At 34.1% G+C, this 26,158-nt stretch overlaps 1 protein-coding gene across 1 annotated transcript; it reads right to left on the bottom strand.

Moving 5' to 3' along the window:
- Positions 1-484: 484 nt before the first annotated feature.
- LOC103408895 (gibberellin 2-beta-dioxygenase) lies at positions 485-2,526 on the bottom strand. The gene is made up of 3 exons (XM_008347715.4): positions 1,945-2,526; positions 1,364-1,712; positions 485-988 (listed from the first exon to the last, which is right to left on the bottom strand). Exons 1-3 carry the CDS (start codon positions 2,349-2,351, stop codon positions 716-718), a joined length of 1,029 nt encoding a protein of 342 aa, XP_008345937.2. The 5' UTR covers positions 2,352-2,526; the 3' UTR covers positions 485-715.
- Between the last annotated feature and the right edge of the window lie 23,632 nt (positions 2,527-26,158).

The raw sequence follows: 26,158 nt of genomic DNA on the forward strand, positions 1-26,158 counted from the left end.
ACGAGACTTGGCGTTAAACTGTGAGGTGGCAGAAAATCCATGGAGAGTCTCACTTTTGAAAAAGCCCCCTTAGCATTTCTTGGGTATTCTATTTTCTTTTTGTTGTATGAAAAAAAAGCAGTTTATAACAACTATTATGTTTAATTTTAGAGAGATTTATCTCACATAAATGACGATGATGATACATTTTGTAATGAATTAGATACCTAATTGTGAGTAAACCTCTTGTAATAGAATAACATTATTGTGACAGCGTGTATTATGTAAATGACTTGTAAATATCATATTGCTCGTGAAAAACAAGATAAAATGGTTGATTATTGAAGATAATACGTCTTGTAATTCAGACAATGAATAATTCAAATTCAGAAATATCTTCAACAAAATAGAGACCAATATTAATAGCTAACCGGTAAGTATGACACATTCAACACAGTTTATACATGCATGGAAACCCTAATAGATTGTTCTGAACAAGAAGACATGAAGATGATAGACTCGCATTCATGGTAGAAGGTTGGTTGTTACATCCAAACAAAGAACTAGAGGAAAAAAGTTAAAAGAAAGGGAACAGACGGAAGAAATAAAATAAAAGAAGATGATACATCAAGAACAACCTATTTGTTTGCCATCTATGGCAAAAACATGAGCGGATTGGAGTCAACTTTTTCACACCTATTCTGAGCTTTAGACAAAAACCCAAATATATTGGTTACTAACGTTGGGAATTGGACAGCATCACAGGAGCAGACTTCTCAAAGAGTCCTAGCCTGTAATCAGCCAGCCTTGACCTGTACGCAGACTTTTTGTATTCACTCCACGTGAACTCCTTGTACAAGCTCTCTTCTCCTTCTGCCATTAGTGACGGCAGAGGTGCTATCTTCTCACTCAAAGGTGGCCCTCCAAAGTAGATCATTGAAATCCTTGAACTAACTGTGTCAGCCAAAACCCTATGTTTCACACTCTTAAACCGCCCATTAGTCATCACCTGCATCAAAATCCCACTCCCAAGTTAGCAAGAACAGCAAGTTTATATTACTTTTCACTGCAAAAAGCCACTAAAAATATTTCACAGCCGACGCAACAGCAATAAGATATTTTAGGGTAAATTTTAAATAGTGAAGAGGAAGTGCTGGTTGTGGCATGTCGTAAGAGTGTGTTATGGAAGAAAAATAAAGATGAAATGCAAGTTGCGTGCAAGAAGTTAGGTTTTGACCTCAATTTCCCGAGAAGTTAACTAATAAAATAGTGAAAAGACAAACTTAATTATAATATATATATATATATGTGTGTGTGTGTGTGTGTGTGTGTGTATTATCTATATATAATATAAACAATGAATGGGTTTCGTTTAAATGGGTACCTGCAAGCAATCACCAACATTGATGAAAAAGGCAGTCTGATCAGGTGCTACTGTGACCCAAGTCCCATCCTTGAGACAGATCTGCAGGCCTGATGTGTTGTTGGATTTCAGGACAGAAACAATCTGGGGGTCTGTGTGCTCCCCAAACCCTATCAAATTTCGTCCACTCAATGCCTGAAGCTCTGGACATGGCGGATAGTAGTTTAGCCTGAAACACGAGTCACTCTTCTCATCTGTCAAGAGCTTACTCAGCACATTCCTTTGCTCAATCCCCAGCCCATCAGCTACCATTTCGAGCACTGCAAAAGTCATGTTCTTCACTGCCGTAATATAATCTTCAACTGCAACACTGAAAAAGGAAAAAGTAAATTAGTTTAAGAGTAAAGAATTTGAAACGAGCGCAGGAGACCAAAAATGAGCGTTACTATACTTAATTTATGTTTTTGTTTCTTTGTAAGGAAGACCATGAAAAGTGTTTAACCTTGCACCTGATGTTCTATGTTTTCCAGTATCGCTTGTAAAAAATGAAAATAAATAAACAGAGAAGAACAGAGTACTCTGTTTTTTGTAAGAATTTTTACCAGAAAATTTCAGGGTTTTCCTTTAGAATGGAGAGGGACTTGTGAGATGTGATTTTAGGATTGGTGTTGAGGAGGATATATTCAATCCAACCCACGTCGCCGTTTGGACCGATTCTCTTGCTGCCGTAGCCGCAAGGGTCGGCGGGGCCAGCCTTGTCCTTCTCCGACTGAGGCAGGCTGAAAAATTTGAGAGCTTGGGCTTCCAGAGTGGTCATGAAGTCCAATGGGACTCCATGGTTGATCACCTTGAACATACCGTACTCCTCACAGGCCCTGACTATGCGGTGCTTTGCGTCAGGCCTCGAAAGGTCTACGACTGGGATGCCGGCGAACAGGCCGGTGGGCTTGCATGTTTTGATTAGGTCAGAAAAATGGTCTAATGCAGCTGGTTGTGACAGAACCACCATAGCTAATAGATATGTGTTTTCAGAGAGAGAAAGAGTCTAGAGAGAGAGATGGGTTCAATCGTGGAAGAAGAAGAGGGTTTGAAAGCTTTCGGAGGAGTTTGGGTTGGGCGAGAACGTGGAGGAGGGTGATGGGGGTTTAAATGGGGGGGAAAGGTGTGTGGGTTTGCTTATGCATGAGTGAGGGATACGGAGGCGTTAGCAACTATAAAGAGGAGCCATCTGGCTTTGTGTGTTTGCTTGGTTGGTGTGGTGTTTATGCTTTCGATGGAGAGAAAAATTGTTTTTTCTATTTTCATGTAAGTAATTCTATCTCTAGACCCAAAATTGATATATTTTTAGAGGTATGCTATCTACAAACTCGTTTTTACTTATTTCACATCTTTTGTTAATTTCTGTCATTTGATTTTTTTCAATTCATTCGATCCGACAGTCGAAAATTAGAAGGGTGTGAGAGAAGTAAAATGGGGTGTGTGAATATCACACCCCTATTTTTATGGCTTATTCTATTAATACTTCACATAGTGTTGATTAAACTTCATATACTTAATACACCCCACATTTATTTTTTTAATTAAAATTTATCTTAATACACCCTACATACTTTCTCATAATACCCTTATACCCCACATTCTCATACGCCTAATATTTTCCACATACATCCCACATTCTTTAAATCTTATAAAACTCATTTTCATTTTTGTTATAAATTAAATTGACTGAGGATTAAAACTCTAACATTCTCTAAAAAGAGAAGTCTACAATCCGGTCTGTTGAGCTTGAATATCATTGGGTCATCACAGGCCAATCTCTTTTTCTCTGTCTCTTAAGCCTTTTGCTAACAAAAAAGAGGATTTTTGCTAAAAAATGGCATATGGGATGGGAGGAACCTAATAGCGCAAAAGTAAACCCCATAAGATGAATAAGAATGGAAAAGGTGTTGCTGGGTTGGCTTCCTATGAAATTGGGTAGTATGGAAAACAAAAGCAAGCTTAAATAATTACCGATGTCGTTGAATAATTAAAACAATAACAAATATGAAATTTTATCTCATGTGAAGTTTCCGAAATATTGATATCATGTTCCATTCGTTAAATTTTTTTCTCAATCAACGTGTTTATAGTTTCAATAGTTAGAATTTTATTCAACAATTGAGTGGAGGGTGAGAGGGGTATTGATAGTTGAAGAAGATAAATAATACGTAAAAATAATTTGGGGTGTATTTAGAAATTTCTTATTTTCTTTAAACCTCATAAGGTCGAAATTGTCATTGCATAGTATGTTACATAAGCTACTTAATATTAAATTTTAATGTGGGGTGCATTCAACTTTATGTGGGGTGCTAATAAAAAAAACCTATTTTTTTCACAATTTTTTTTAACAGAGATGATATCTAAATGTGAGACCCACCTTTATTCCAAAGTTGAAAACAAGAATGTCAAGTTTATGTGTAAAGACGGTACTAGGAACGGGCATTCAATTGAGATTTTAAAAGATTTATAAATATAAAAAGTTTATGTATTGTATTGAAATTTTGAAAGATTTTAATATCAATAATTCTACTTTAAAATTTAAATAAATTCATAATAATCTAGGATATATTTAAATATTTTATTGAATACCATATGAATTTGTAAACTTCAAATGCCTAACTGAATACACCTTTTTTATTCTTTTTGTATTTTTAATTACGTAAAAGATATGTTCTAGATGTTCTGGAATATTCCACATAGTTATTAAATTCTTAATAAAAGATTAACGTTCAAAAATAAAATATTTCGAAATTCTCTCAAATATTATATTACTATGCTACATAGAAGAGGACCACTGCATTCACTTTTATATCATATTGATATTGTTATTGTAGATGTATTCTTTTATATTATATAAAATATGTTTTTGTTATTTATAGAACTTTCGAGATATGTATGGCATGTATTTATATTGATTTATTTGATTAATGAAATACTATTTATTTTCAAAAATGAGTAACGAGTTATATTCTTTTACTTCCAGTTACATGCTGAATTACCATTTCGACCAACTGTACAAAACCTTTGCTTGCTTCCTTACCAAAAAGAAGAAAGAAAACCTTTACCCAATTGAGGATAAGGTAAAAACTAAGGAAAGCTGAGTAAATGCTCAAAATTTATAATCTGAGTACAAAATCTCATGGATGCATTTATTGGGTCACCGAATTTGCTTTAGTGCTCCGTTTAACTCGAAGATAGAAATACGTTACCGTTTTATGTAGTACTGCTGGATGAAGAAGAGAATTAATCCACCAATGTGTTGTGGGATGTCTCCTATATTCTCTCCCCCCCCCCCCCAACAAAAAAAAGAAAAAAGAAAAAAAGAAAAACAGACATAAGATAAAGGAAGGTAATTTGGAGCAGCTGTTACCCTGTTACACAATGAATTCTGATTCACGAGAAAACCACAGGTACTGCCATTCAACAATATTCTTATGATACTTTTCCTTTTAGAGATGTTTTAATATAAACGAGTCCAAAATGATACTTAATTGGTTTTCCTAATTATGGTTCGAAAAATGGAAAGCTCTCTCGATGCATGTTAATTAAGGATTACGATCAAGAGCAAACGAGATCCCATTTCAGTAATAACTATGAATATATATGTACATCACTTGCAACATTTGATTGCCAAATTTAATTTTTTAATTAGGGTTATTATGATGTTTATGTACTTCTCTTCTTCTACCTTTCTGATTCCATGAGGGTGTCATCGGTCATCATTCAAGTTAGGAGACTGGTTAGGGTAAAGATCAAGAGCTTAAATTAATCGAAATGTTTGTTGTTTTGCAAGTAGATGTTATGCAGATTTCCATGTGTAAAAGTTCTAATACATTAAGGTAAAACGATAAAAGGAGAAACTTGATATTTGATTGCTTAGATATGGTATTTAAAAGAAAAAAGAATCAATCTGACCCTAAACCCTTCCTCGAACAAAGATTCCAATATTATTACTGCTAAACAGTAATCAACTATAAAATCCCCACCCCTTTATGTAAATTAACATTAAAGTGGCTAGCTAGTACCTTAAGGTCCCAAAGCTACCCAGCCTACCCCTAATCACATCACTTGCATATAATAAAAAAAAATTAACTAAATAATAAAATGGAGCTTTAATCAAAAGGGCTTGAACCAACAAATATTTAATAAAAAATCATCCTAAAATGTTATTTAACCAAAATGGCTCAAAATTTAATAAAAAAATCATCCAAAACTATTGTCCACGGGCCAAACTTACAAGCCCAACCCACTATAAATCTACACTTCTGTAAATACCCCTAAATGATTCGATATTTCCTGACTCTTCACCAACCTCAAACCAGCACGAAATTGCCATAATAACTCCCTGTCTTCCTATCAAATCGAATTCCCCCATTTCAAAAATCACCAAATCAAAGTTCAAATCAAAGTTGAAAAAAGAAGCATTTATCTGAACAAAGCCGCCGAAACAAGTTTAAAAGAAGTTTAATGGCAGAAACTCCGTTGAAACAAACTGGTGAAAAAGCAGTGCAAAACGTACCAGAACCTCCGTCGAAACAAACCAGCAAAAAATATGTGGAAAACGTACTAGAACGTCCGTGTGAACAAACTAGAGAAAAAGAAGTGCAAAACGGACTAGAACCACTGTCGAAGCAAATCAAAGAAAAACTAACACTGTTTCTGGAAAACTAAAACTGTTTATGGAAAAAAATCAGAACCACCGTCTAAACAAACCGGCGAAAAACTAACATTGTTTTTGGAAAAAAAAAAACTAACAGTCTTTGGAAAAAAAAACCCAAAATATAAAACTGTTTCTGGAAAAAAAAAATAACACTGTTTCTGGAAAAAAAATAACACTATTCCTGGAAAAAACTAACACTGTTTCTAGAAAAAAAGAACCAAAACATATAACTGGCTTTGGAAGAAAAAAAAAATAACATTGTCACTGGAAAAAAAAACCAAAAAATGAAACTGTTTCTGGAAAAACCAAAATATAACACTGTTTCTGGAAAAATAATCTGATACAGTGTTTGTTTTGTTTGTGTACAAACAAACACTGTATCTGAAGAAAAAAAAAAACCAAAATATAATATTGTTTTTGGAAAACAAAAAAATAACGCTGTTTCTTGAAAAAAATGTTGGCAAAACTATATCTGGAAAAAAAATACATTGTATCTGAAAAAAAACTGAACAAAAAGCTATCAGATATCAAATTTATTTTCTAGAGAAACAAACGATGAACTCCATTGAAGAAGAAAAATTGAAAAACAGTATCTCGAATATATTATGAAAAATTGAAAGGTTAATAATACGATGAATGAGGAGGGAAGGGTAGAAATTCACCTTTGGCTTTTTTGCCGATGTTGGTGAAAGTGCAGATCCCTTGCTCATCTTTACAGAGAAGAGAGAGAGAGAGAGACATAAATTTTGGGAGGGAGGGAGAGAGAGAGTGACAAAATCATACCGTTTTGCTTGTAAGATATCGTTTCCGATTTTCACAGAGATTGAGATTGGTCAAAATTAGGTTTGGGGTCGAAGCTATGGTTTTTACATAGTAATAGAAATGGAGTTGCTATGCAAGATTATAAAGAAAAATGGAAGGTTTTGAATGTCAGGAAAAAAGGGAGGAGAGAATACGAGAGAGATCCATAATGAAAAGAAACTAAAGGACAAAAGCTTGCCGTTAGGGATAAAATCGTAAACTTAATATTTGGGCCATTTTAATTAGTCTGATTTAGTATTGGGCTTTGTCCTAACCATTAAATAAAGTTATTACATGATTTTTTGTTAAAACTCAAAGTTTTCAAACTCTTTATCATTATTTTCCCTATAATAAAAAGGATTATATATGCATGCATGAAGCGATACCATTCTTTTCGCATTGGGATGAAAGGGATATAGCTGACTTTGATTAATTGTTTTCAGTGAGGTTCTTACATCTTATTCATAACTGTAATTTTTACGTAAATTTAGTCAGTTGTCTTCTTTATTACGGTGATATGTGTTTTGGTGGCATTTACAAGTTTGGTTAGCTGCTGAATAAGAGTGAGGTATACGCACAAGAGTAATTTAGAGGAGACAAATTTTTGTAAAACTCTACGTGTCACTCGATAATGTCTAATAACACGTAAAAGATTTAACTACAATTTTCTATTTACATAAAAAATAAAAAATATATTATTTCCAACATTAGAACTAGAATAAAATAAAAACACTCCGCCCCAGACCTTCCTCCACTGGGAAAGCCTCAAGTGCAAGTCTAAAGGTGGGAAATGAAATTTAATATAAAGTAAGGGATGCTTGTTGCTTTCATCCCGTTCCTCTAGTTTATGAATAAAATCTTCTTTGTCTTCAAAGAATTGATCCCATCATTTTATTATAGACATCAAAATTTTAATGAAGTAAATATTCATTGGCTCGCTAGGGCTTATATGGTGCACACCATGGGTCACGTCAAATTGCAAACTTTATATGTGACTCATCAAAGTCAGATGTGTCATGAAGAGTGACACATATCGACATCTGAGACCTTCGTTAAACAAATCAAATCAAGTTAAAAAGAGAAAATTAGCCCTAATTGATCAAATATCTCAATTAGGGTTTAATTTCTTAAATTTCTGATTTTGATTTAATTAATGACTAAATTAAATCATATCAAATACAAAAGGGGACAAATCAACTATAATTTGATGAAATTATATCAATTAGGGTTGAATTTTTTAAATTAAAGATTATGATTCAATTAAGAGTTAAATTAAATAATTAGCTCAAATTAAGTCAACTAAAAAAATCAAACTCACAAATTACGGAATTCAAATTGGGAATTTCAAAGCAAATACGTGCCAATTCATCCACCACCAAAGCTGAAGACGACTCACCACGTTACATTACTCGTGGTCAACTTTCGTTCAAGATCAAGCGGCAACAGCCATTAAAGAAACCACAAACCTGAGTCAAGATCAAGTGTTCATCACCCTTAAATCAAATTCTACTTTGGAGATCGAATCCGAGAACTATTCTTAAAAAAAAAAAAACCACAAAAGTTGTAGCACTAAATACATTAATACAAAAATTTATTTTGTATATGTGTTCCTTTTTTTTTTTCCGAAGTTCTTCTGTAGTTTAATGAATCTCATTCGTCAAAAACAAAAGGGGCAAAATATAATGGTCAACAGTTCGCACGCTTATTGTTTGGGGCATGTTACAATTTTGATCCGTATAATTTAAAATTTTGATATTTTCCTACCCTAAAGTTATAGAGTTTTACATTCTTGTCCTTTCCATTTTTCAAACTATCAAGTTAGCTATTATCTTTTTACACTGACACTCTATATGCCTACCTGTTACTTCAAAAACACCATATGAATGTCACATTTGTCACGATGAATCTCCATCTGTATCTAGAAGGTTAAGAATTTCTTCAAAAACGAAAGTTCTGACATATAACATTTATTAATCCACAAGTCATCAATAAGACCCCATGCAAGTAAAAAGATGGGACAACTGACTGCAATGTCAGAAAAGAATAAGGATTCTTTTCGAATTCTTTTTATTAAGATCTTGAAGATTCATAAATTGTGTCTGTTTATTATACATTATACAGTTAGAAATTATTTTATTTAAAATTTAATATAAATAGTACCTAATTGCATAATTTATGATAAACAAACACAATTTATAAATTTCTAAAATCTTCACAAAGAGAATCTGAAGAAAATTCTTGTTTGTCATAAAACTAAAGCTAACTTGACAAGTAGGCCAATAGAGGGACAAATAACAAAAGAATAGGCAATATTTGTGAATTATATATAATTTTTTTCTTTTGACGTATCTAATTGAGGAACAAACTTGGAAAAAATGGTCCAAAAAATGTCACCTAGTATCAACTATCAACAAAAACAAAGAATGGTCAAAATGGTTGGTGTATTCCGAAATCCTCAAGACAAAGATTTTCACTATCCACTAGCATAGTGAACAAGAAAATTTCTATTATTAGCTGGCTCCAATGAACTAAGCTGTCAATTTCATTATAGTTGAACACTAATTAACCCATTTTATGATAAATGTTTAGGAGATTCTCAAAGTGAAACTCTATGGATTCTCTGCCTTTTCACATTTTAACGTTCATTTTTGTGTCAATATTATAAAATATTGTAAAAAATATGAGGTAGTAAAAAGTCCATAGAGAATCTCACTTTTGAGATTATCTTGTTTCTCCCAATTTATTTATCATTACTGTCACCCTTGCACATAGTAAGAATTTGTACATATATTTAACTCTCCAACGGGTTCAGCCTAGCCAATTGATCCATTTGGGAGACATGAAAAATGAAAAATATTCAATAAAAAAGAGTAATGTTAGGTAGATAAATTTTTCAAACTAAATTTGCAAATCACATGACGTGTCATTAATAGAAAATAATAAACAAACACGTTCAATAACATTTAAGTAATGAATCAATCATCAACAATCATGTCATATATTTTACAAAATTTAATTTAAAAAAGGTCTTTCGAGCATTATTCATAGAAAAAACGAGAATTTTATGAACCGCCATAGAAATGCACATGCATTTGGTCAAAGGACACAATAGACCACTTTGAATAGAAGATTATAAGGTACTACATACGATGATATTTATGTTAGGAAATGAAATAACCGTATAGTCACTTTGTTATTTTGTTTCCTAATCGTTTTCAGGTGCTGATTAAAGCATGATACTTTACTTGTGTAGGAAAAGAATAATAGCGTGCGGAACAACTTTTATTCAGTCATGGTCAAACTTCCCACGGGGTCAAATCTTATCAAAATCACGTAACTATTATCTATTCTATTCTATCAAGAGAAGATGACTTATCAACTTTTTATCTCCTATTTTTTTTCAATTTTGTCCTTATTTTTTAATACACAATGTTAACATGAGGATGGCAAAATAGTAATTTTATATCTTTTAACAAAATGACAATCATATCCCCATTTTTTCTATTTTGCCCTTAGTTTTGATACACAATATTTACATAAGGAGGGCAAAATGGTAATTTTGTATCAAAATATTTATATAAGATAAAAAATATGCACTTATTAAAAGAAATTGTCCCACCATCATTTTTTTTATACAAGTAAGTGAAATCACGATGTTTTTTGGATAGTTTGAATGAACTGAAGCAGTTGAGCTTAAGGAGAACATGGGAGGATATGGACGGTTGTTCACACACACAAAGTGTGTGCTTTCTGCTAGTTGTTGTTGTTGTTATTATTATTATTATTATTATTATTATTACTAGCATTTGCCTACACATTTTGTGTGTATGAACACATTTTTTTAGAAAATGAGAAGGAGAGAGGGAGAGAGAGATAATGTGGGGGAGTATGAGGTTTTTGTTCTTTGTTTTTGTTTTAATTTTTTTTTATAAATATTTGAGGTATTTTAATATCACCTGTAAGTGAGGTTTCAATAAAAAATAGTAAAATTTGGACTTGTGAAATTACATTATTGACCATCATTTTTTTTTTTGTGATAGAAGACTAATTTGTTTTTTCACCCTCTTTTAGTTGACAAATAGGGTCTTATTAATTAATAAAGATTATTATTATTATTACCATTATTATCTCTACTAATATATAATAATTAATAAAACACTCATTGTCAATCAAAACCTTATAAAATTATCAGTTTAACTCTCTAATTAAAAAAGAACATGAATAAGAAATATGCGGTAGAAATATAATTTCACACAACCAAATTTTGCTGTTTTTTTTTTCAAAGCCGCACCTATATATAAACCTTCCCACCCCCACATTCTCTATCACGCTCTTCCTCTCCTTCTATTTCAAAAACAAAAATAAAAAGTTTTCTCACACACTTTGTGTGCTAGTATGTGATTACTTGAAGCCAAAAATAACAAGTTTCGGATTGTTTTATTTACTGGTGTGAATTTGTGAAGGTTTCGGGTACTTCCCTTGCATCTCAACTGCAACTAGTTCAAGCAAACGAGCGTTCCATATGGAGACATGATAATGGACCTAGTCCTTGACATTAAGAATGATACTCTAAAATTCTAAATAGTCGAAAATTCTTAATTTCAAGAATATTATATATTTTTGAAATAATATGGCTAGTTAACTATTTTTATATCAAATGAGATTTTAAGCGAGTGCTGGATGGCATTGATGGATGGGGCATCATGTTCTTTAATCACTGTGTTTCGCGTCCTCATTCCTTAGAGTAGTAATATCGCTTGTAATAAAAAGAAGTTTAAGACACATTCCATTACTTGTTCAATGCTTTCGAAACATTTTCTTCTTTTTAAGAATGCATTAGAACTCTTACTATCACCGCGCGCACACACACACACATATATATATACAGCTTTCTGTCAGATAGAGGGACAATATAAAAATTTTATATAATAAAATTAGTGAAAATGAGAGTTTTCCTCTTAAAACTTATTTTCTCTCACTTAAAACCCATCCGCTTTATTTTTTTCAAACTTAAACCCCCCCCCAATTTTTTAGTACAATGATATATTTTAAACTAAAGGGAGGGGAGATTTCGGATAAGCCACACAATGGGCAATCTAATTTGGTATCAAATTCACTCTCTATGAGATTTAAACCTAAAACCTCTCAAGTGAAGAAGAATTTGACCAGACCGTAATATTGAATAGCGACTTAAACCCCATTTACTAGAGTCCAAGTAAGCAAATTTCCTTAACAAGCTTGGTATGTCAGTTTTTATAATTCTCGTGTTCCTAAAATACCATCATAGAGTGTAACGTGGGTTTGGTTTGACTTATGATTAATAATAAATTTTGCATTTTATCGTTTTCAATGCAATTAAATGTCTATTAACCTATTATTTGATTAGTCTTTCTTATTTAACATCTAATCTAACAAAATTTATCGTTTGACATAAAAAAAAAAAAACATGGCTGACTATTTGAAATTTGGGTTTTATTTAGATGTTTAACCTGATGTGAGTTTTTGTCTATACAATAATAGTTATGACTACCCATAAAATTATAAATTTAAACAATTCATAAAAGCTATACTTGGATGAGAGATTTGTAAGGACTAAGAGATTCAGGCTAAATAGAGTTACAAATGAACTACAAAAATTAAATGAAGGAAGATGACTAATTGAAAGAAATCATTTTGTAATTCCTTGTTTATAACCCAGTAGTGCATTTGGAGTCGCTCCTTCTGAACTTTTACAGTCAATTTCTAACTAACTAACTAACTAACTAACTAACTAACTAACTATATATATATATATATATATATATATATATATATATATATAGATTTAGCCAGAATCTTTTGCTACTTACAAAGCTATCACCAAACATATACTCGTGTTTTAAATGTTTTAATCGGATTAACTAGCTGGAGAGAAACCTTACCTTTATCTATACATATATATATTTAGACTAAAAGAAAAAAGTATACATGCTTGTATAGATATAGGCTCCCATCTCTGTGGAATTGTCTTTTTCTGAAACAATAATGCAAGGAAATGATGCGTCATGAAGATGGTGGAGACATTCAGAGACATGGAGATAGACATCTCTCTCTCCAGTCTTTTTTAAAGACTTTTTTAAAGACTGACTGACTGCTGAAATAGACATCTCTCTCTCCAGTCTTAGAGATGTTTTATCTGCGCAGGAGAGAGTGGATAGTAGTGGTACCGTGGAGGACCCTCATTGGGGCGTTTGATGTTAACCCTTGGAGAATACACGGAAAAATTATGTGGATCGATGCAGTTAACCTGTTAACCTGATCACTGTCAATGCTCTAAGAGGAAAAGTTGGAATTGTCTACCTCGCCTTTGGGTTTTTGATCCTCTATATCCAACTAGCTTTCAGACCTAGCTGCCCAAAATAATGAGAGAGGAAAATAGATTTTGGTTATGGTGGTCCACATGCAAATTAAGCGATCAGACTCTGGGTGCAAAGCTTATATATTGTGTTTGACTATACGCCCCCATACGTTTTGTGAGCAAGAATCCCCATTGCTGCCTCCCGCAAGAGTCTGAGTCGTGTCTCAATCTTAATGTGGTTGATCATAAGATTCCATTGATACAGAGTCAATTCCAGTAAACTTATTAGAGGATCCGATTGGCGTGAATATCATTCGAAAAATTTTCAAATTATCTAGAGATTACAGTTAGTTTGATAATAATCAAGTGGGCACTGCAAATACTAGGTTGACTCAAGATTTCCAAAGAATCAACTTAGTGAAATCTCATACTTCATATATCCGAAAAAATAATGATCCGTTAAGTTTGAGATTAACCTTTGATAATAGGTCGGATCGTACCAATATCAATATATTTGATTCTATTTATTCCAAGGTAAGAATTCAATAACTATTTAGCCATGGCCAAATCAAGGAACTTTGGAGGTAGTATTTGAGTTGTAAAGTTAAAATTTGCTATGTCACGCAAGAAAAATGCATCGATTGAAGCAGTGGCCTAATTAGCAAATTAATGAATTAATAATTGACCTTGCATATTTATAAGATCAATTGCTACTTCCTCCAGTTAGAGCATTAGGTCGCGCAACATATTTTATTCAAAAGTATTGTTTGGTAAAGAGCTTGAAATAAAATTTGTGTCCCACAAAATAATTTAAAGTTTAGAAATCAATATTTTAAACTGAAACTGTGCATTTTAATGGAGTAAGTTTAACAATAAGGGATATTATATTCACACACCTCAAATTACTTTTCCTACATATTTTTATTTTTTTAATATTTTTCTATCAAGTGTTAGTGATGTGTAGAAAATATTAAAAAACTAAAAAAATATGAAAGGAGTAATTTAAAATGTGTGTGAATATAATCTTTCTAACAATAAAACTAAATGATCAAAAGTTTACTATTATTTAACGATCATATATTTGTTTATAAAATACTCAGAAATGTACTAAAAAATGTGAATAATATAACATTGGTATAGGTGATGAATGCATGACAATTAATTGACATGGACAGGCCATTTGAAACGAATGGTACGAGCTCTTGTTTCTGGAATGCGATTCCCTTTGATTTCTTATGGGGATATAGAACTGCATTCTTATGGGAATTTGAGCATGACTGGATGATATTGACAAGCCGCTGGTGTTTCCAGCTGCCCGGCCCTACTAGATTCCCTATTCAATTGGTAAAAAACCACAAGCCCGTATCATCTCCCTTTCTATGACTCCTTTGCCATGCTTCTGTAGCCCTAGTACTAGCTTGGGCAAACCCAACACACGTGGTATTATATCATCGCCTGCTGAGAACCATACTTGGTATCGTGCTGACACGTGGAGGACCAGGGTATGATTACGACTTTGATTGTGAGGTCGTTTCTTTGGTGATAAGGATTGTCTGCCCTTCTGTGTCTTCTATTTTGTGTGGTCACGGTTAAGTCACGTCAATATTTTATACTACTATTCTTTTTTGTCTTATTATATTTATAAAAAAATAATATAAAATGTTGACGTGGCTTAACCGTGACCATACAAAACAGAAGGGCACAGAGAGGGCACCGGAAGTGGAGGGCAGCCAATCCTTGTCCACGTGGTTAACCCTCGTTCTGCTCTGGTCATCTCAGCACGAACAAGGATTGTCTGCCCTCCTTGTTCCTGTGCCCTCTCATGCCCTCATGTTTGTATGGTCACGGTTAAGCCACGACAACATTTTATATTACTATTCATTTTTGTCTTATTATGTCTAAAAAAAATTATAAAATATTAACGTGTCTTAACCGTGATCACACAAAACAGGAAGATACAGAAACAAGGAGGGCAGATAATCCTTGTCCTCTCAGCACTCATATGTCCCCACCTCTCTCTGTCTCTACCGTCTCTCTCCTTGAGCTGTAAATTCTTCTTATTGTGGCTTTTTTTTCTTCAGGCCCACTTACAAGTTACAACTCAGTATTTAACTTGAGAGAGAAGTGTTAGCATTAGTCATCTAGATTACATACATCACAATAAATACATGCTTTGTGAACAATTCGATCCTAACAAGCCCAGTAAGCTTTAAGAGCGCAAATTGCAGCTTTTCAAAAAGATAAAAAATGTAAAAGATTTCGGGTTTGAAATTTCGAGTTAATGAGTTTGTTTGACTATGATCATGCACATGATGAAAATTTTCATAGCCTTTTAAGTCCTAAAGAGATGAATAATTATAACTTACCACCAATTGTCTATTTTACAGAAAATAAAATAAAAAACAATTCGATGATAACATAACTCTTTGAAGCCATTACAATGTATGTTTTATGTACCAATATTTGTTATAATTCAACAAAATATTCCCCGCACCGAATGATGAGGTAATACCTTGTTCATATCTCAAAGTACGTTTTTGACATGATTTAGAGTAAATTTTATTTAACATAAAGATTTTCAAAAATAATTAAAATTCGTATATGTTATCGATAAAAACTATAAACATCGGAAAATTATCTTTTACTAAAAATAAGTAGAAGATTCAAGATCTTTATTTATTTTTCCTTAGGAATCTAGATCGAATCTTTAATTTTTTTTTTCCTTGAAGGAATCAAGATCTTTAGTTTGTAGGTAAGGCTTTCTCCAATTGAAGGGTCCAGAAGGCCAGATGGCATAAAATAACCCGAAAATCGTCTCCAACCAAATGTCAGGTCTAAGGGCTTGTGGGCCCCATTGGACAAAAAATGGCTAAAGGGCCAACTTGCCGGCCCTGGGCGAGGCCACAATTTGAATGCAACGGTAACTAGCTAAGCTAGCTGATAAAAAAAAATTACAATTTTTTTATTTACAAAATTGAAAAAAAATTAAAAATTCTATTTTTTTTTCCTATAACTTCATAAGCCATTAAACAATATTAAGTAACATTAAGTAACATGAAACAACATTAAACAATATAACTTCCTATAAATTTAAGTTGTTATAGTTTTTAAATTTAATTTGTAGTTTTTAAATTTAAGTTGTTGTAGTTTTTAAATTTAAGTTGTTGTAGTTTTTAAATTTAAATAATAAATTATGCTTGGTCCTCGGTTGGAGATTTTTTTTGCGACAGGGCTATGTTTGTCCCTATGGCCCTCGGTTGGAGAGGATAAAAAATATGGCCTGCATTGTTCATTAAAATATTAATTTCTTGGAGGATCAGAGGACTAAAACGAGCCATCTGGCCCTCCTTCGGCTGAAGATGACCTAAGCGCATTAATTTACTTTCGAAAATTATTTATTTATTCTTATATGAAAGTTATGTGACACATGTAAACGAACACTGACATTGCCCATCACAAACTAAACTAAACCAACTTACAAGAACAAGGAATCAACACAATCGTCTTCTAGGAAGACAAAAAGGGCTGAGCCGATCGATTATAACGGATAAATCTATAGTAATTTAAGAACTTGAAATATCCATCCAATCTTGGACAATTCCAACATACAATGACAGCAAAAACTAGCCAAAACATTATTTAGTAAAACTTCGATACAAAGTCATCGACTAATAGATAATGGTTGACATAACACATGTAGTTAAAGTTAAAAGGTTCATAAGAATTATAAATTTTGTATTAATATACACATTGAAAAAAATCAAACTCTCAATCTATTATAATTCTAAAGTAGTACCCCAACTGGATTTTGTCAAAATACCTGTGTTGAATATGAAGAAATTGTGATTTCACTATAAATCAGTTGATAATATGGAAAGTAGTCCAATCTCTTATAAGTCATTGCAATGTTTATCCTTTCACCGATGTGTACTCTTTTACCTTTACATCCTCACACGCATCCTTACGTGTAGCGAATTTTCAAGTCAAACACGTAGACAACACGAATTGGGTAATGTGGAGTACATGTGACTGATGGGCTTCACACGTAGTCAACTTACTTTGATACCATGAAGAAATTGAGGATTCACTATATAACTAATTGGCAATATGTGGAGTAACCTAATCTCATATAAGCTCTTATAAGGTTTCTCCTTTTACCTATGTGATACTATTTTACCTTCACATCCTCACAAAATCAACATGAAATATTTTATGGTAAATTGGTCATTTGCTTCAATATTCTAAGAGCATTGAGCTGTGATTATTTATTTGGTTAATATAACATATACCTGTCAATTAGTAATACGATCTATTAGTATTTTTCTTCAATTGTAAGTGTGAGGTATTAGGTTTGATTCTCGTCAATGACGAATTTGAACCAAGTTATTATGGTTGATCAATTGTGAAGCTTAGCCCACTCCTACACCCCTTAATGTAAATAATATAAACAATATACTTAAATGGTCTGGAAGCTCCGAATAGAAAGATCCGAAGGGAATCTGTATCCCAACCGCAATCTGCAACTTCTTTAGTGATTTGGATTGCGCGGTCAGAGGACACGTGGGACAATCGGAAGACTAAGGAAACTTTGGCCAATAAATTGTTTATGGAGCCAAAGGATTAGGAGATTTGGACCGTTAAGGAGAGAGATCTGGACCTTCGTTTGTGTGAGGTGGGTTAATAGAGGCCGCAAGATTTAAAATGAGTAGTCCGAATCTCCTGGTCCGTCGACTATAGACACAAAGATCTGAAAGGATCTTAACTCTTCTAGCATGTCAATTTTATTAGTCAGAACAATAAAAAAATTAATTCGCCTTGGGCTTCACTACTATTATTGGACGGATCATGCTAGATGACCAAATTTTTAAACCAATTTGCAAACCAAATGATGTGTTAACAATAAAAAATAAGCACATTAATCAGCACTTAAGTAATAATCCAATCATCATCTACATCATTTGGTTTAAAAAACTTGGTTTAAAAATTTGATCTCCTTATCATTACCCTTATTGGACATAAATTTAAAACAGGCACGATAATCACTTACATTAATAAATAAAAGAATAATGTTTGTGTCTTCGGAGATTTACTTGTAGACTTACGATTTGCGAATTTTTATCATCTGAACATCATAATTTGAACTATTCACTCTCTTTATCATTATCTAAATATCATATTTACGAAAAATCATTTAATCTGAATCATTTAGTCATCTACTTTGGTAACAAGTAATTTTTCAATCGTAAACTTTTATACTTTTACATATATGATCTTTAGATGATGATCAAGATCCTTTGACTTTAGTCTCTGTCATTATTAAGAAAGAGGTTGTGACAATGGTTTTTGTTGATGCACAAAACCGGAGGTCTTGGAACAACGTAAATCCGACCGTGAATCTGCAAGAATGTAAATAACACAAGATGTATCGTGGTTCACCCCAATGTTTGGGCTACGTCCACACTGATATTATTGTATTTCTCTATTTGTGAGAGGATGAGAGTGAGAGGATGAGAGGGTGAGAGTGAGGCTTCTCATGGCCTAGGAATTGGCCTCCCCTAATGAGGAGAGTGATGAGTCCTTTTATAGAATAAGGGATCCTCACTTATTACATATTTGCCCATTCATTTATTACATAATTACATTTAAGTCCCCCGAGTATTTATACGAGATCTAAATACGGAGGCCCTAAGTATAGTACAAACAGTTTTTTTTTTAGTACATCGATATTTTTACACACTATGGGGATAGGCAGTTCGGCTAAGTCATACAATAGGCAACTTAATTTGGTATCAAATTCGTCATCCACGAGATTCGAACCTAAGACCTCTTACTTTCAAGTAAACAAGAATACTACTAAACTGTAATACTGAGTAACGTTATAATGCTACATTTTAATAAAATATAAAAAAAAATTGATGATTCTCCCGGTTTTGTACATAATAAATTAAGGGCCTCAGACTTTGATGGAATATGATATCATCAGCATCATATTTTCAGAAAGCCTTTCCACACAACAAACAAGGCAATTTGTCGCTTTGACCGTTGTGCTCAGTTAGTGGGCATTAGGTCACACTCCACCTCGTGGCTGCTGAGGCTCAACTCAACCTCATGCCTTTCAACCGAAAGTGGTCCGGGACTCATGACTCAGAGACTCAGGCCACGAGCTGAGTGAGCTCCTTGGATCAGCAATCAGCTGTTATATATCTGTTCCTCCACACCTGTCCTGCAGCATGAGACAAAGAAACCAACAAAATATAAACTTCGTTCATTCACTTGGTCATCTGCAACATGATTTCCGACAGTGGTTCCATGATTTTCTGCCTCTGTCTTGAATCTCTCACACGTGAAATTTATTTGGATGATAGTATTACCCTCGGAGCAAAGGCGCGATAATACTCGTCCCTGACTCTTAATTACGGGTGGGCACGAAACCGGTGGCATCATTCAAACATGCCAAATTCGAGTGCTTTTGGTTCAGTTTCAGCAATGAAAAAGTGTCTGTTTAGATCAAACCAAACCAAACAGTAATTAGTTGGTTTCCGAAAAAAACCTAAATGTAATCAGTGATTAGCTTAATCACTACTATTAGCTTTAAAAGATTAATGTGTAATTCGGTTTCTGGTTATTAGGCTGAGTTGGTTAAGTTGTTTGAATTGCCACTTGGCAGTAGCTGGATGTTTGGGTTGTATAAAGGCACCAAAGTGGTAAGTGGATGACCAACGATTATTTTGAATAAAAAATATTATTACAAAAAAATAGGAGGTTCTCTCCATCGTCTTCTTCCTTCGTTCCCTCGCCATTTCTGATCTCGACTTTCTTTGCATAAAAATATTCATTGTTTGGTTTAGTCGGTTTTCTTTGCATAAATCAATCATGATACTATTTACTTTATCATTTATTTTGTCCTTATTGTTAAAACTCAAAATTTTAAACCATTTTCATTAGTTTTCTTAAAATTAATAGTACAAAGCCAGTTGTTTGCTGCAGTTTTGTATTAAATGTTGAATTATAAGTGTTTGAGCTGAAAATGAATTAGAATAAAACTTTGATTTAATTGGTGTACTCACTGATGCAAAGAATGCTAAGTGTAATGTTTTTTTTTGATGTGTAAAAGGCCTTGAGAGCCATGTGGACTTAGATTCTAGTTATTACTTAGATGAATGGTTGAGATCCTTTGATCTGATGAATTGATCCAGCTCAGCTGTTGTTAGCTGTAATATTCCCTACTCCACGTTTTGTGTGTAGAGGTGAGTGAGAAAATATTAATACAATTCTGGGTTTCTCTGTGACTTACAGAGAGAGCAGTATTCCTCATTCAGTCTTTTCTTCTTCTTTAGAAGTTCATACCAAAACATCAGTTTACATTAACATGGCCTCAGAGCCAGGTTGCGCCATTTAAAATCTGGGTGTAAATCTATGAGGTCACCGAGCTCTATCGAAGCTCACGAAAGGTTTGCAAAGATGTCTGGATCTGGAGGCTCGGAAGTGAGAACTCCAATCTTCTCCGGCGAGAACTACGAGTTCTGGAGAATTAAGATGGTAACAATCTTCAAATCTCTTGGGTTATGGAATCTGGTAGAAAAGGGATTGCCAACACCCGATTTGAAAAAGAAGAAGAAGGAAGCTGAAGAGTCATCGGAAGACGACAGTGATGAAGAAATGATTGATGTGCTCGTGAGGGATGCAAAGGCTCTAGGTATTATACAAAATGCAGTTTCTGATCAGATCTTTCCTAGGATTGCCAACGCCGATTCAGCCAAGATGGCATGGGATCTACTGTATGGAGAATATCATGGTGGTGATCAGGTTAGATCCGTAAAACTTCAGAATCTTAGACGAGAATTTGAGTATGCTAGAATGCGAGATGATGAATGTCTATCTAATTATCTCACAAGGCTAAATGATCTAATTAACCAGATGAGAACATTTGGTGAATCTCTTTCTAATGAGAGACTTGTGCAGAAAGTTCTGATTAGTTTAAGTAAACCTTATGATTCGATCTATTTGATTATAGAAAATACAAAGTGTCTAGAAACTGTAGAATTGCAGGAAGTTGTTGCGATCTTAAAGAGCCAAGAGCAACGGTTTGATTTGCACACTGTTGACACTACTGGGAAGGCATTCTCATCCCTCACAATAAGTCCAAAAGGACAAAATAATGGTGGATCTCAATTTGGTCCATCTCAGCTTCAGAAGAATTGGAATTCTAAAGGCAGAAAATGGGATTCGAGACCCAAGTTCCAGCAGAAATTTTCTACAAATTCTGCTCATAATGCATATTCCTCACAGTCTGTGAATCAGTCAAGTACAAAACCACAATGTAAGGTGTGCTCTAAATTTCACTTTGGTGAGTGTAGATTTAAGGGGAAGCCTAAATGTTACAATTGTGAGAGATTTGGACACTGGGCTAGAGAATGTCCTGTAAGCAAACCAGTGCAAAAGGCAAACAGTGCTAATCAAGTAGAGGTGACAGGGAATCTATTATTTGCTAACAGCACCATCTCTGAATCTACTGTCAATGGTGAATGGTATATTGACAGTGGTTGTAGCAATCATACGACTGTAAGTGAGAAGTTATTGGTTGATATAAGGAGGAATGTGGTAGGCAAGGTACAAATGCCAACTGGAGAACTTATGAATGTGGCTGGAATGGGTACTCTAGTGATTGATACTAGTAAAGGCAGAAAGTACATCAAAGAAGTAATGTATCTACCGGAATTGCAGGAGAACTTACTAAGTGTGGGACAAATGGATGAGCATGGGTATTATTTATTGTTTGGAGGTAAAATGTGCAGCATCTTTGATGGTCCCTCATTAGACTGCCTTGTAATCAAAGTAGAGATGAAGAGGAATATATGCTATCCATTAACATTATTATCTAATGATCAAGTTGCATTGAAAACAAGCTTATCTCGGTCTACCTGGATTTGGCACAAGAGATTAGGTCATCTACACCAAAGGGGGTTAAAGCAACTCAAAGAGAAAGAAATGGTTCATGGACTTCCAAAATTAGAAGAGGTTGATGAAATCTGTGAAGGATGTCAACTTGGAACACAACATAGAGAGTGGTTTCCAAAGAATCAAGCATGGAGGGCAAGCAATCCACTAGAGTTAGTTCATGTTGACTTATGTGGGCCTATGCAAACTGAGTCTATTGCAGGTAACAAGTATTTTATGCTTCTTGTATATGACTGCACAAGAATGATGTGGGTTTATTTCCTCAGATACAAGTCAGATGCATTGAATTGTTTTAGAAAATTCAAGTCTATGGTAGAATTACAGAGTGGTTTTAAAGTGAAATGTCTGACAAGTGACAGAGGAGGGGAATTCACATCAGGTGAGTTTAATAAACTGTGTGATGATGAAGGCATTCAAAGACAACTTTCTATGGCTTATACTCCACAGCAAAATTGAGTGGTGGAAAGGAAAAACAGAGCTGTAGTTGAAATGGAAAAAGCCATGCTCCATGATAAAGGATTACCTTACTATCTGTGGGCAGAATCTGTACACACAAATGTCTACTTACTGAATAGGTGTCCTACAAGAGCTCTCGGAGATATAACCTCATTTGAAGCATTCAGTGGGAGAAAACCAGGGATTGCACATTTTAAAATCTTTGGTTGCTTGTGCTATGTGCATATATCAAGTGAACTGAGACAGAAGCTAGATGCCAAGAGTACCAAGGGCATCTTTGTAGGATATGCAACTTGTGAAAAAGGGTACAGGGTGTATGACCCTATCAAGAAGAGACTTTGGTTGTCAAGGGATGTAGTATTTGATGAGGGTGCAGCTTGGAATTGGAAGGAGATCTCTGATACTCATGTAATTGTGCCAAATTATGAAAACTTATCTGAACAGTCACAATTTTCATCACCTAACACAACTCTTGGAAGTCATGACTATATTCAGTCACCAAGATTGTCATCTTCTCATGAAACAACAGGTGATATAATTAGCAGTATGAAAAAGTCTGAAACATATGACCACACTCCACTGAAATGGAGAAATTTGGATGATGTTCTAGCACAATGCAATCTTTGCATTGTAGAACCTGAAAAGTTTGATGAAGCTGCCAAAGATAAATCATGGATGAAAGCTATGGAAGATGAGTTGTCAATGATTGAAAAGAATGCAACATGGGAATTGGTAGATAGACCAATAAACAAGCTTATAATTGGTGTGAAGTGGGTGTTTAAAACTAAACTCAACCTTGATGGAACTGTGCAGAAGAATAAGGCACGACTTGTTGCAAAGGGATATGCTCAAAAACCAGGGATAGACTATAATGAGACTTTTGCCCCAGTTGCTAGATTGGATACAATTAGGACTCTTGTTGCTTTGGCTGCACAAAAGAACTGGAAACTGTATCAACTAGATGTCAAATCTGCTTTTCTAAACGGAGTACTAGAAGAGGAGGTCTATGTAGATCAGCCGGATGGTTTTGTAGTCAAGGGGAGTGAAGACAAGGTGTACAAGCTTCATAAAGCTTTGTATGGTTTAAAACAAGCACCAAGGGCCTGGTATAGTGAAATTAACTCCTATTTTGTGCAGTGTGGATTTGTTAAAAGCCAAAGCGAAGCTACTCTCTACACAAAAGAAAAGGGAGAAGAATTCCTAATTGTTTCACTCTATGTTGATGACATTGTGTACACTGGGAACAACAATGTGTTATTGAATGAATTCTAGGAGGACATGAAGATCAAATATGAAATGACAGATTTGGGACTTCTTCACCATTTTCTTGGCATGGGAGTCATTCAAACTCACTCGAGCATTTTCATTCATCAAAGGAAATATGCAGCCTCCTTGTTGAGTAAGTTTGGGCTAAGTGAGTGCAAATCTGTGGCCACACCTCTTGTCCCATCTGATAAACTGTGTAAAGATGATGGTAGTGGACCAGCAAGTGAGGAACAATATAGAAGAATTGTGGGAAGTTTACTATACCTTACTGTCACTCGACCAGACATAATGTATGCTGCTAGTCTCCTTGCTAGATTCATGCATAGTCCCACAAATAAACATTTTGGTACTGCTAAAAGAGTGCTAAGATATATTAAAGGCACCTTGGATTATGGATTGGAATATGTGAAAGGAAAGAATGCAATGCTAATCGGGTTTTGTGATAGTGATTGGGGAGGATCAGTTGATGACAGCAAAAACACTTCTGGATATGCTTTTTCTTTTGGTAGTGGAGTGTTCTCTTGGGCTTCAGTGAAACAAAATTGTGTAGCTCTCTCCACTGCAGAAGCAGAGTATATCAGTGCCTCTGAAGCAACAGCACAAGCCATTTGGCTTAGATTCGTGCTTGAAGATTTCGGTGAATTACAAACTGAAGCAACTCCAGTGCACTGTGACAATACAACTGCAATTGCAATCACTAAAAATCTAGTTTTCCATCAGAAAACCAAACACATCGACAGAAGGTATCATTTCATTAAGGGTGCACTTCAAGAAGGAATAATTGACTTGGTGTATTGTCCAACAAATGAGCAAGTGGCAGATATATTCACTAAGGCTTTAACCAAGGATCGATTCAACTATCTTAGAGACATGCTTGGTGTGAAATCAGCTCAAAACTTAAAGGGGAGTGTTGAATTATAAGTGTTTGAGCTGAAAATGAATTAGAATAAAACTTTGATTTAATTGGTGTACTCACTTATGCAAAGAATGCTAAGTGTATTGTTTTTTTTTTTTTTATGTGTAAAAGGCCTTGAGAGCCATGTGGACTTAGATTTTAGTTATTAGTTAGATGAATGGTTGAGATCCTTTGATCTGATGAATTGATCCAGCTCAGCTTTTGTTAGCTGTAATATTCCCTACTGCACGTTTTGTGTGTAGAGGTGAGTGAGAAAATATTAATACAATTATGGGTTTCTCTGTGACTTACAGAGAGAGCAGTATTCCTCCTTCAGTCTTTTCTTCTTCTTTAGAACTTCATACCAAAACATCAGTTTACATTAACATTAAATAGCTGGCCGACTAATTATCCGGACTCACTTATTTTATCCGGTCCATACCTGCTAACTAATACACTCCAAAATGGAAGGATTACTAGTTGGCTTCTTTGTCTCTCTCTTCGTTCCTCGTTCTTGTTCCTCCAACCCAAGGTCTTTCCTTCTAATCAACCAACCATGGTAGCAATCAGAGTGATTCCGGCAGTCATTCCAAAGCCAATTGCTGCCGACCCTTGTCTCCTATCTTTCTCTATTTTCCGTTCAGATCTTCGATAGCAAAGACTATCCAGAATGTTTGGGGAGACTTCAAACAGATTACCCAGTGCAGAGCAATCCTTCTCTTTTTCCTTCCATATTCTCACCATTCATCTATTTCATTTTTCTAATTTCTACAACAGAATAAAAACCAGAAGCAAAAAAGAAGGACAAGAATGTCTGCCGTCCAACTTTCGGTCCCACTTTCGATGCCCTCTTGTTTTGTGTGGTCACGATTAAGCCACGTCAACATTTTATATTGTTTTTTTATAGAGATAATAAAACAAAAATGAATAGTAATATAAAATGTTGACATGGCTTAACTGTGATCACACAAAACAAAAGGGCACGGAAGGACACCGAAAGTGGAAGAACAGACAATCCTTGTCCAAAAAAGAAAGCAATGCCATGCCTGCGCAATTTTTTTCTATTTATTTTAGTTCAAATTTTTTTGAAAGTTCAAAATGCATGTTCAATTGCATAATACCAATTTTCAATTAGCGGGCAAGAGGGTAAGATTTGTATGGGAGGATGAGATTTGATGCGTAGTGAGGAAGATGGTGAAGAAAGCAAGTCGAGAGAAATATGGGTTTTTGTTTTTGTTTTTTATTTTTTATTTTTTATTTTGTCTGTGCTATGATTAATTCCAGATAATTTTAACGAAAAGCTTTTGTACTGTTCACTTTAATGAAAAATCACATTTTTACATTAAAAAGTCAATTATGATACTATTCATTTTACCCTTTATTTTGTCATTATCTTTAAAACTC

The sequence above is a fragment of the Malus domestica genome, chromosome 05 (genome assembly GCF_042453785.1).
Source record: "Malus domestica chromosome 05, GDT2T_hap1".
Classification (NCBI taxonomy): Eukaryota; Viridiplantae; Streptophyta; class Magnoliopsida; order Rosales; family Rosaceae; genus Malus; species Malus domestica.

Bases quoted from the DNA above. Each gene is read 5' to 3' on its own strand.
- LOC103408895 (XM_008347715.4), bottom strand. From the start codon at position 2,351: ATGGTGGTTCTGTCACAACCAGCTGCATTAGACCATTTTTCTGACCTA. The intron at 1,713-1,944 runs GTAAAAATTCTT...TTCCTTTTTCAG, and splicing joins GAAAACCCTGAAATTTTCTG to TGTTGCAGTTGAAGATTATA. The intron at 989-1,363 runs GTACCCATTTAA...ATTTTGATGCAG, and splicing joins ATGTTGGTGATTGCTTGCAG to GTGATGACTAATGGGCGGTT.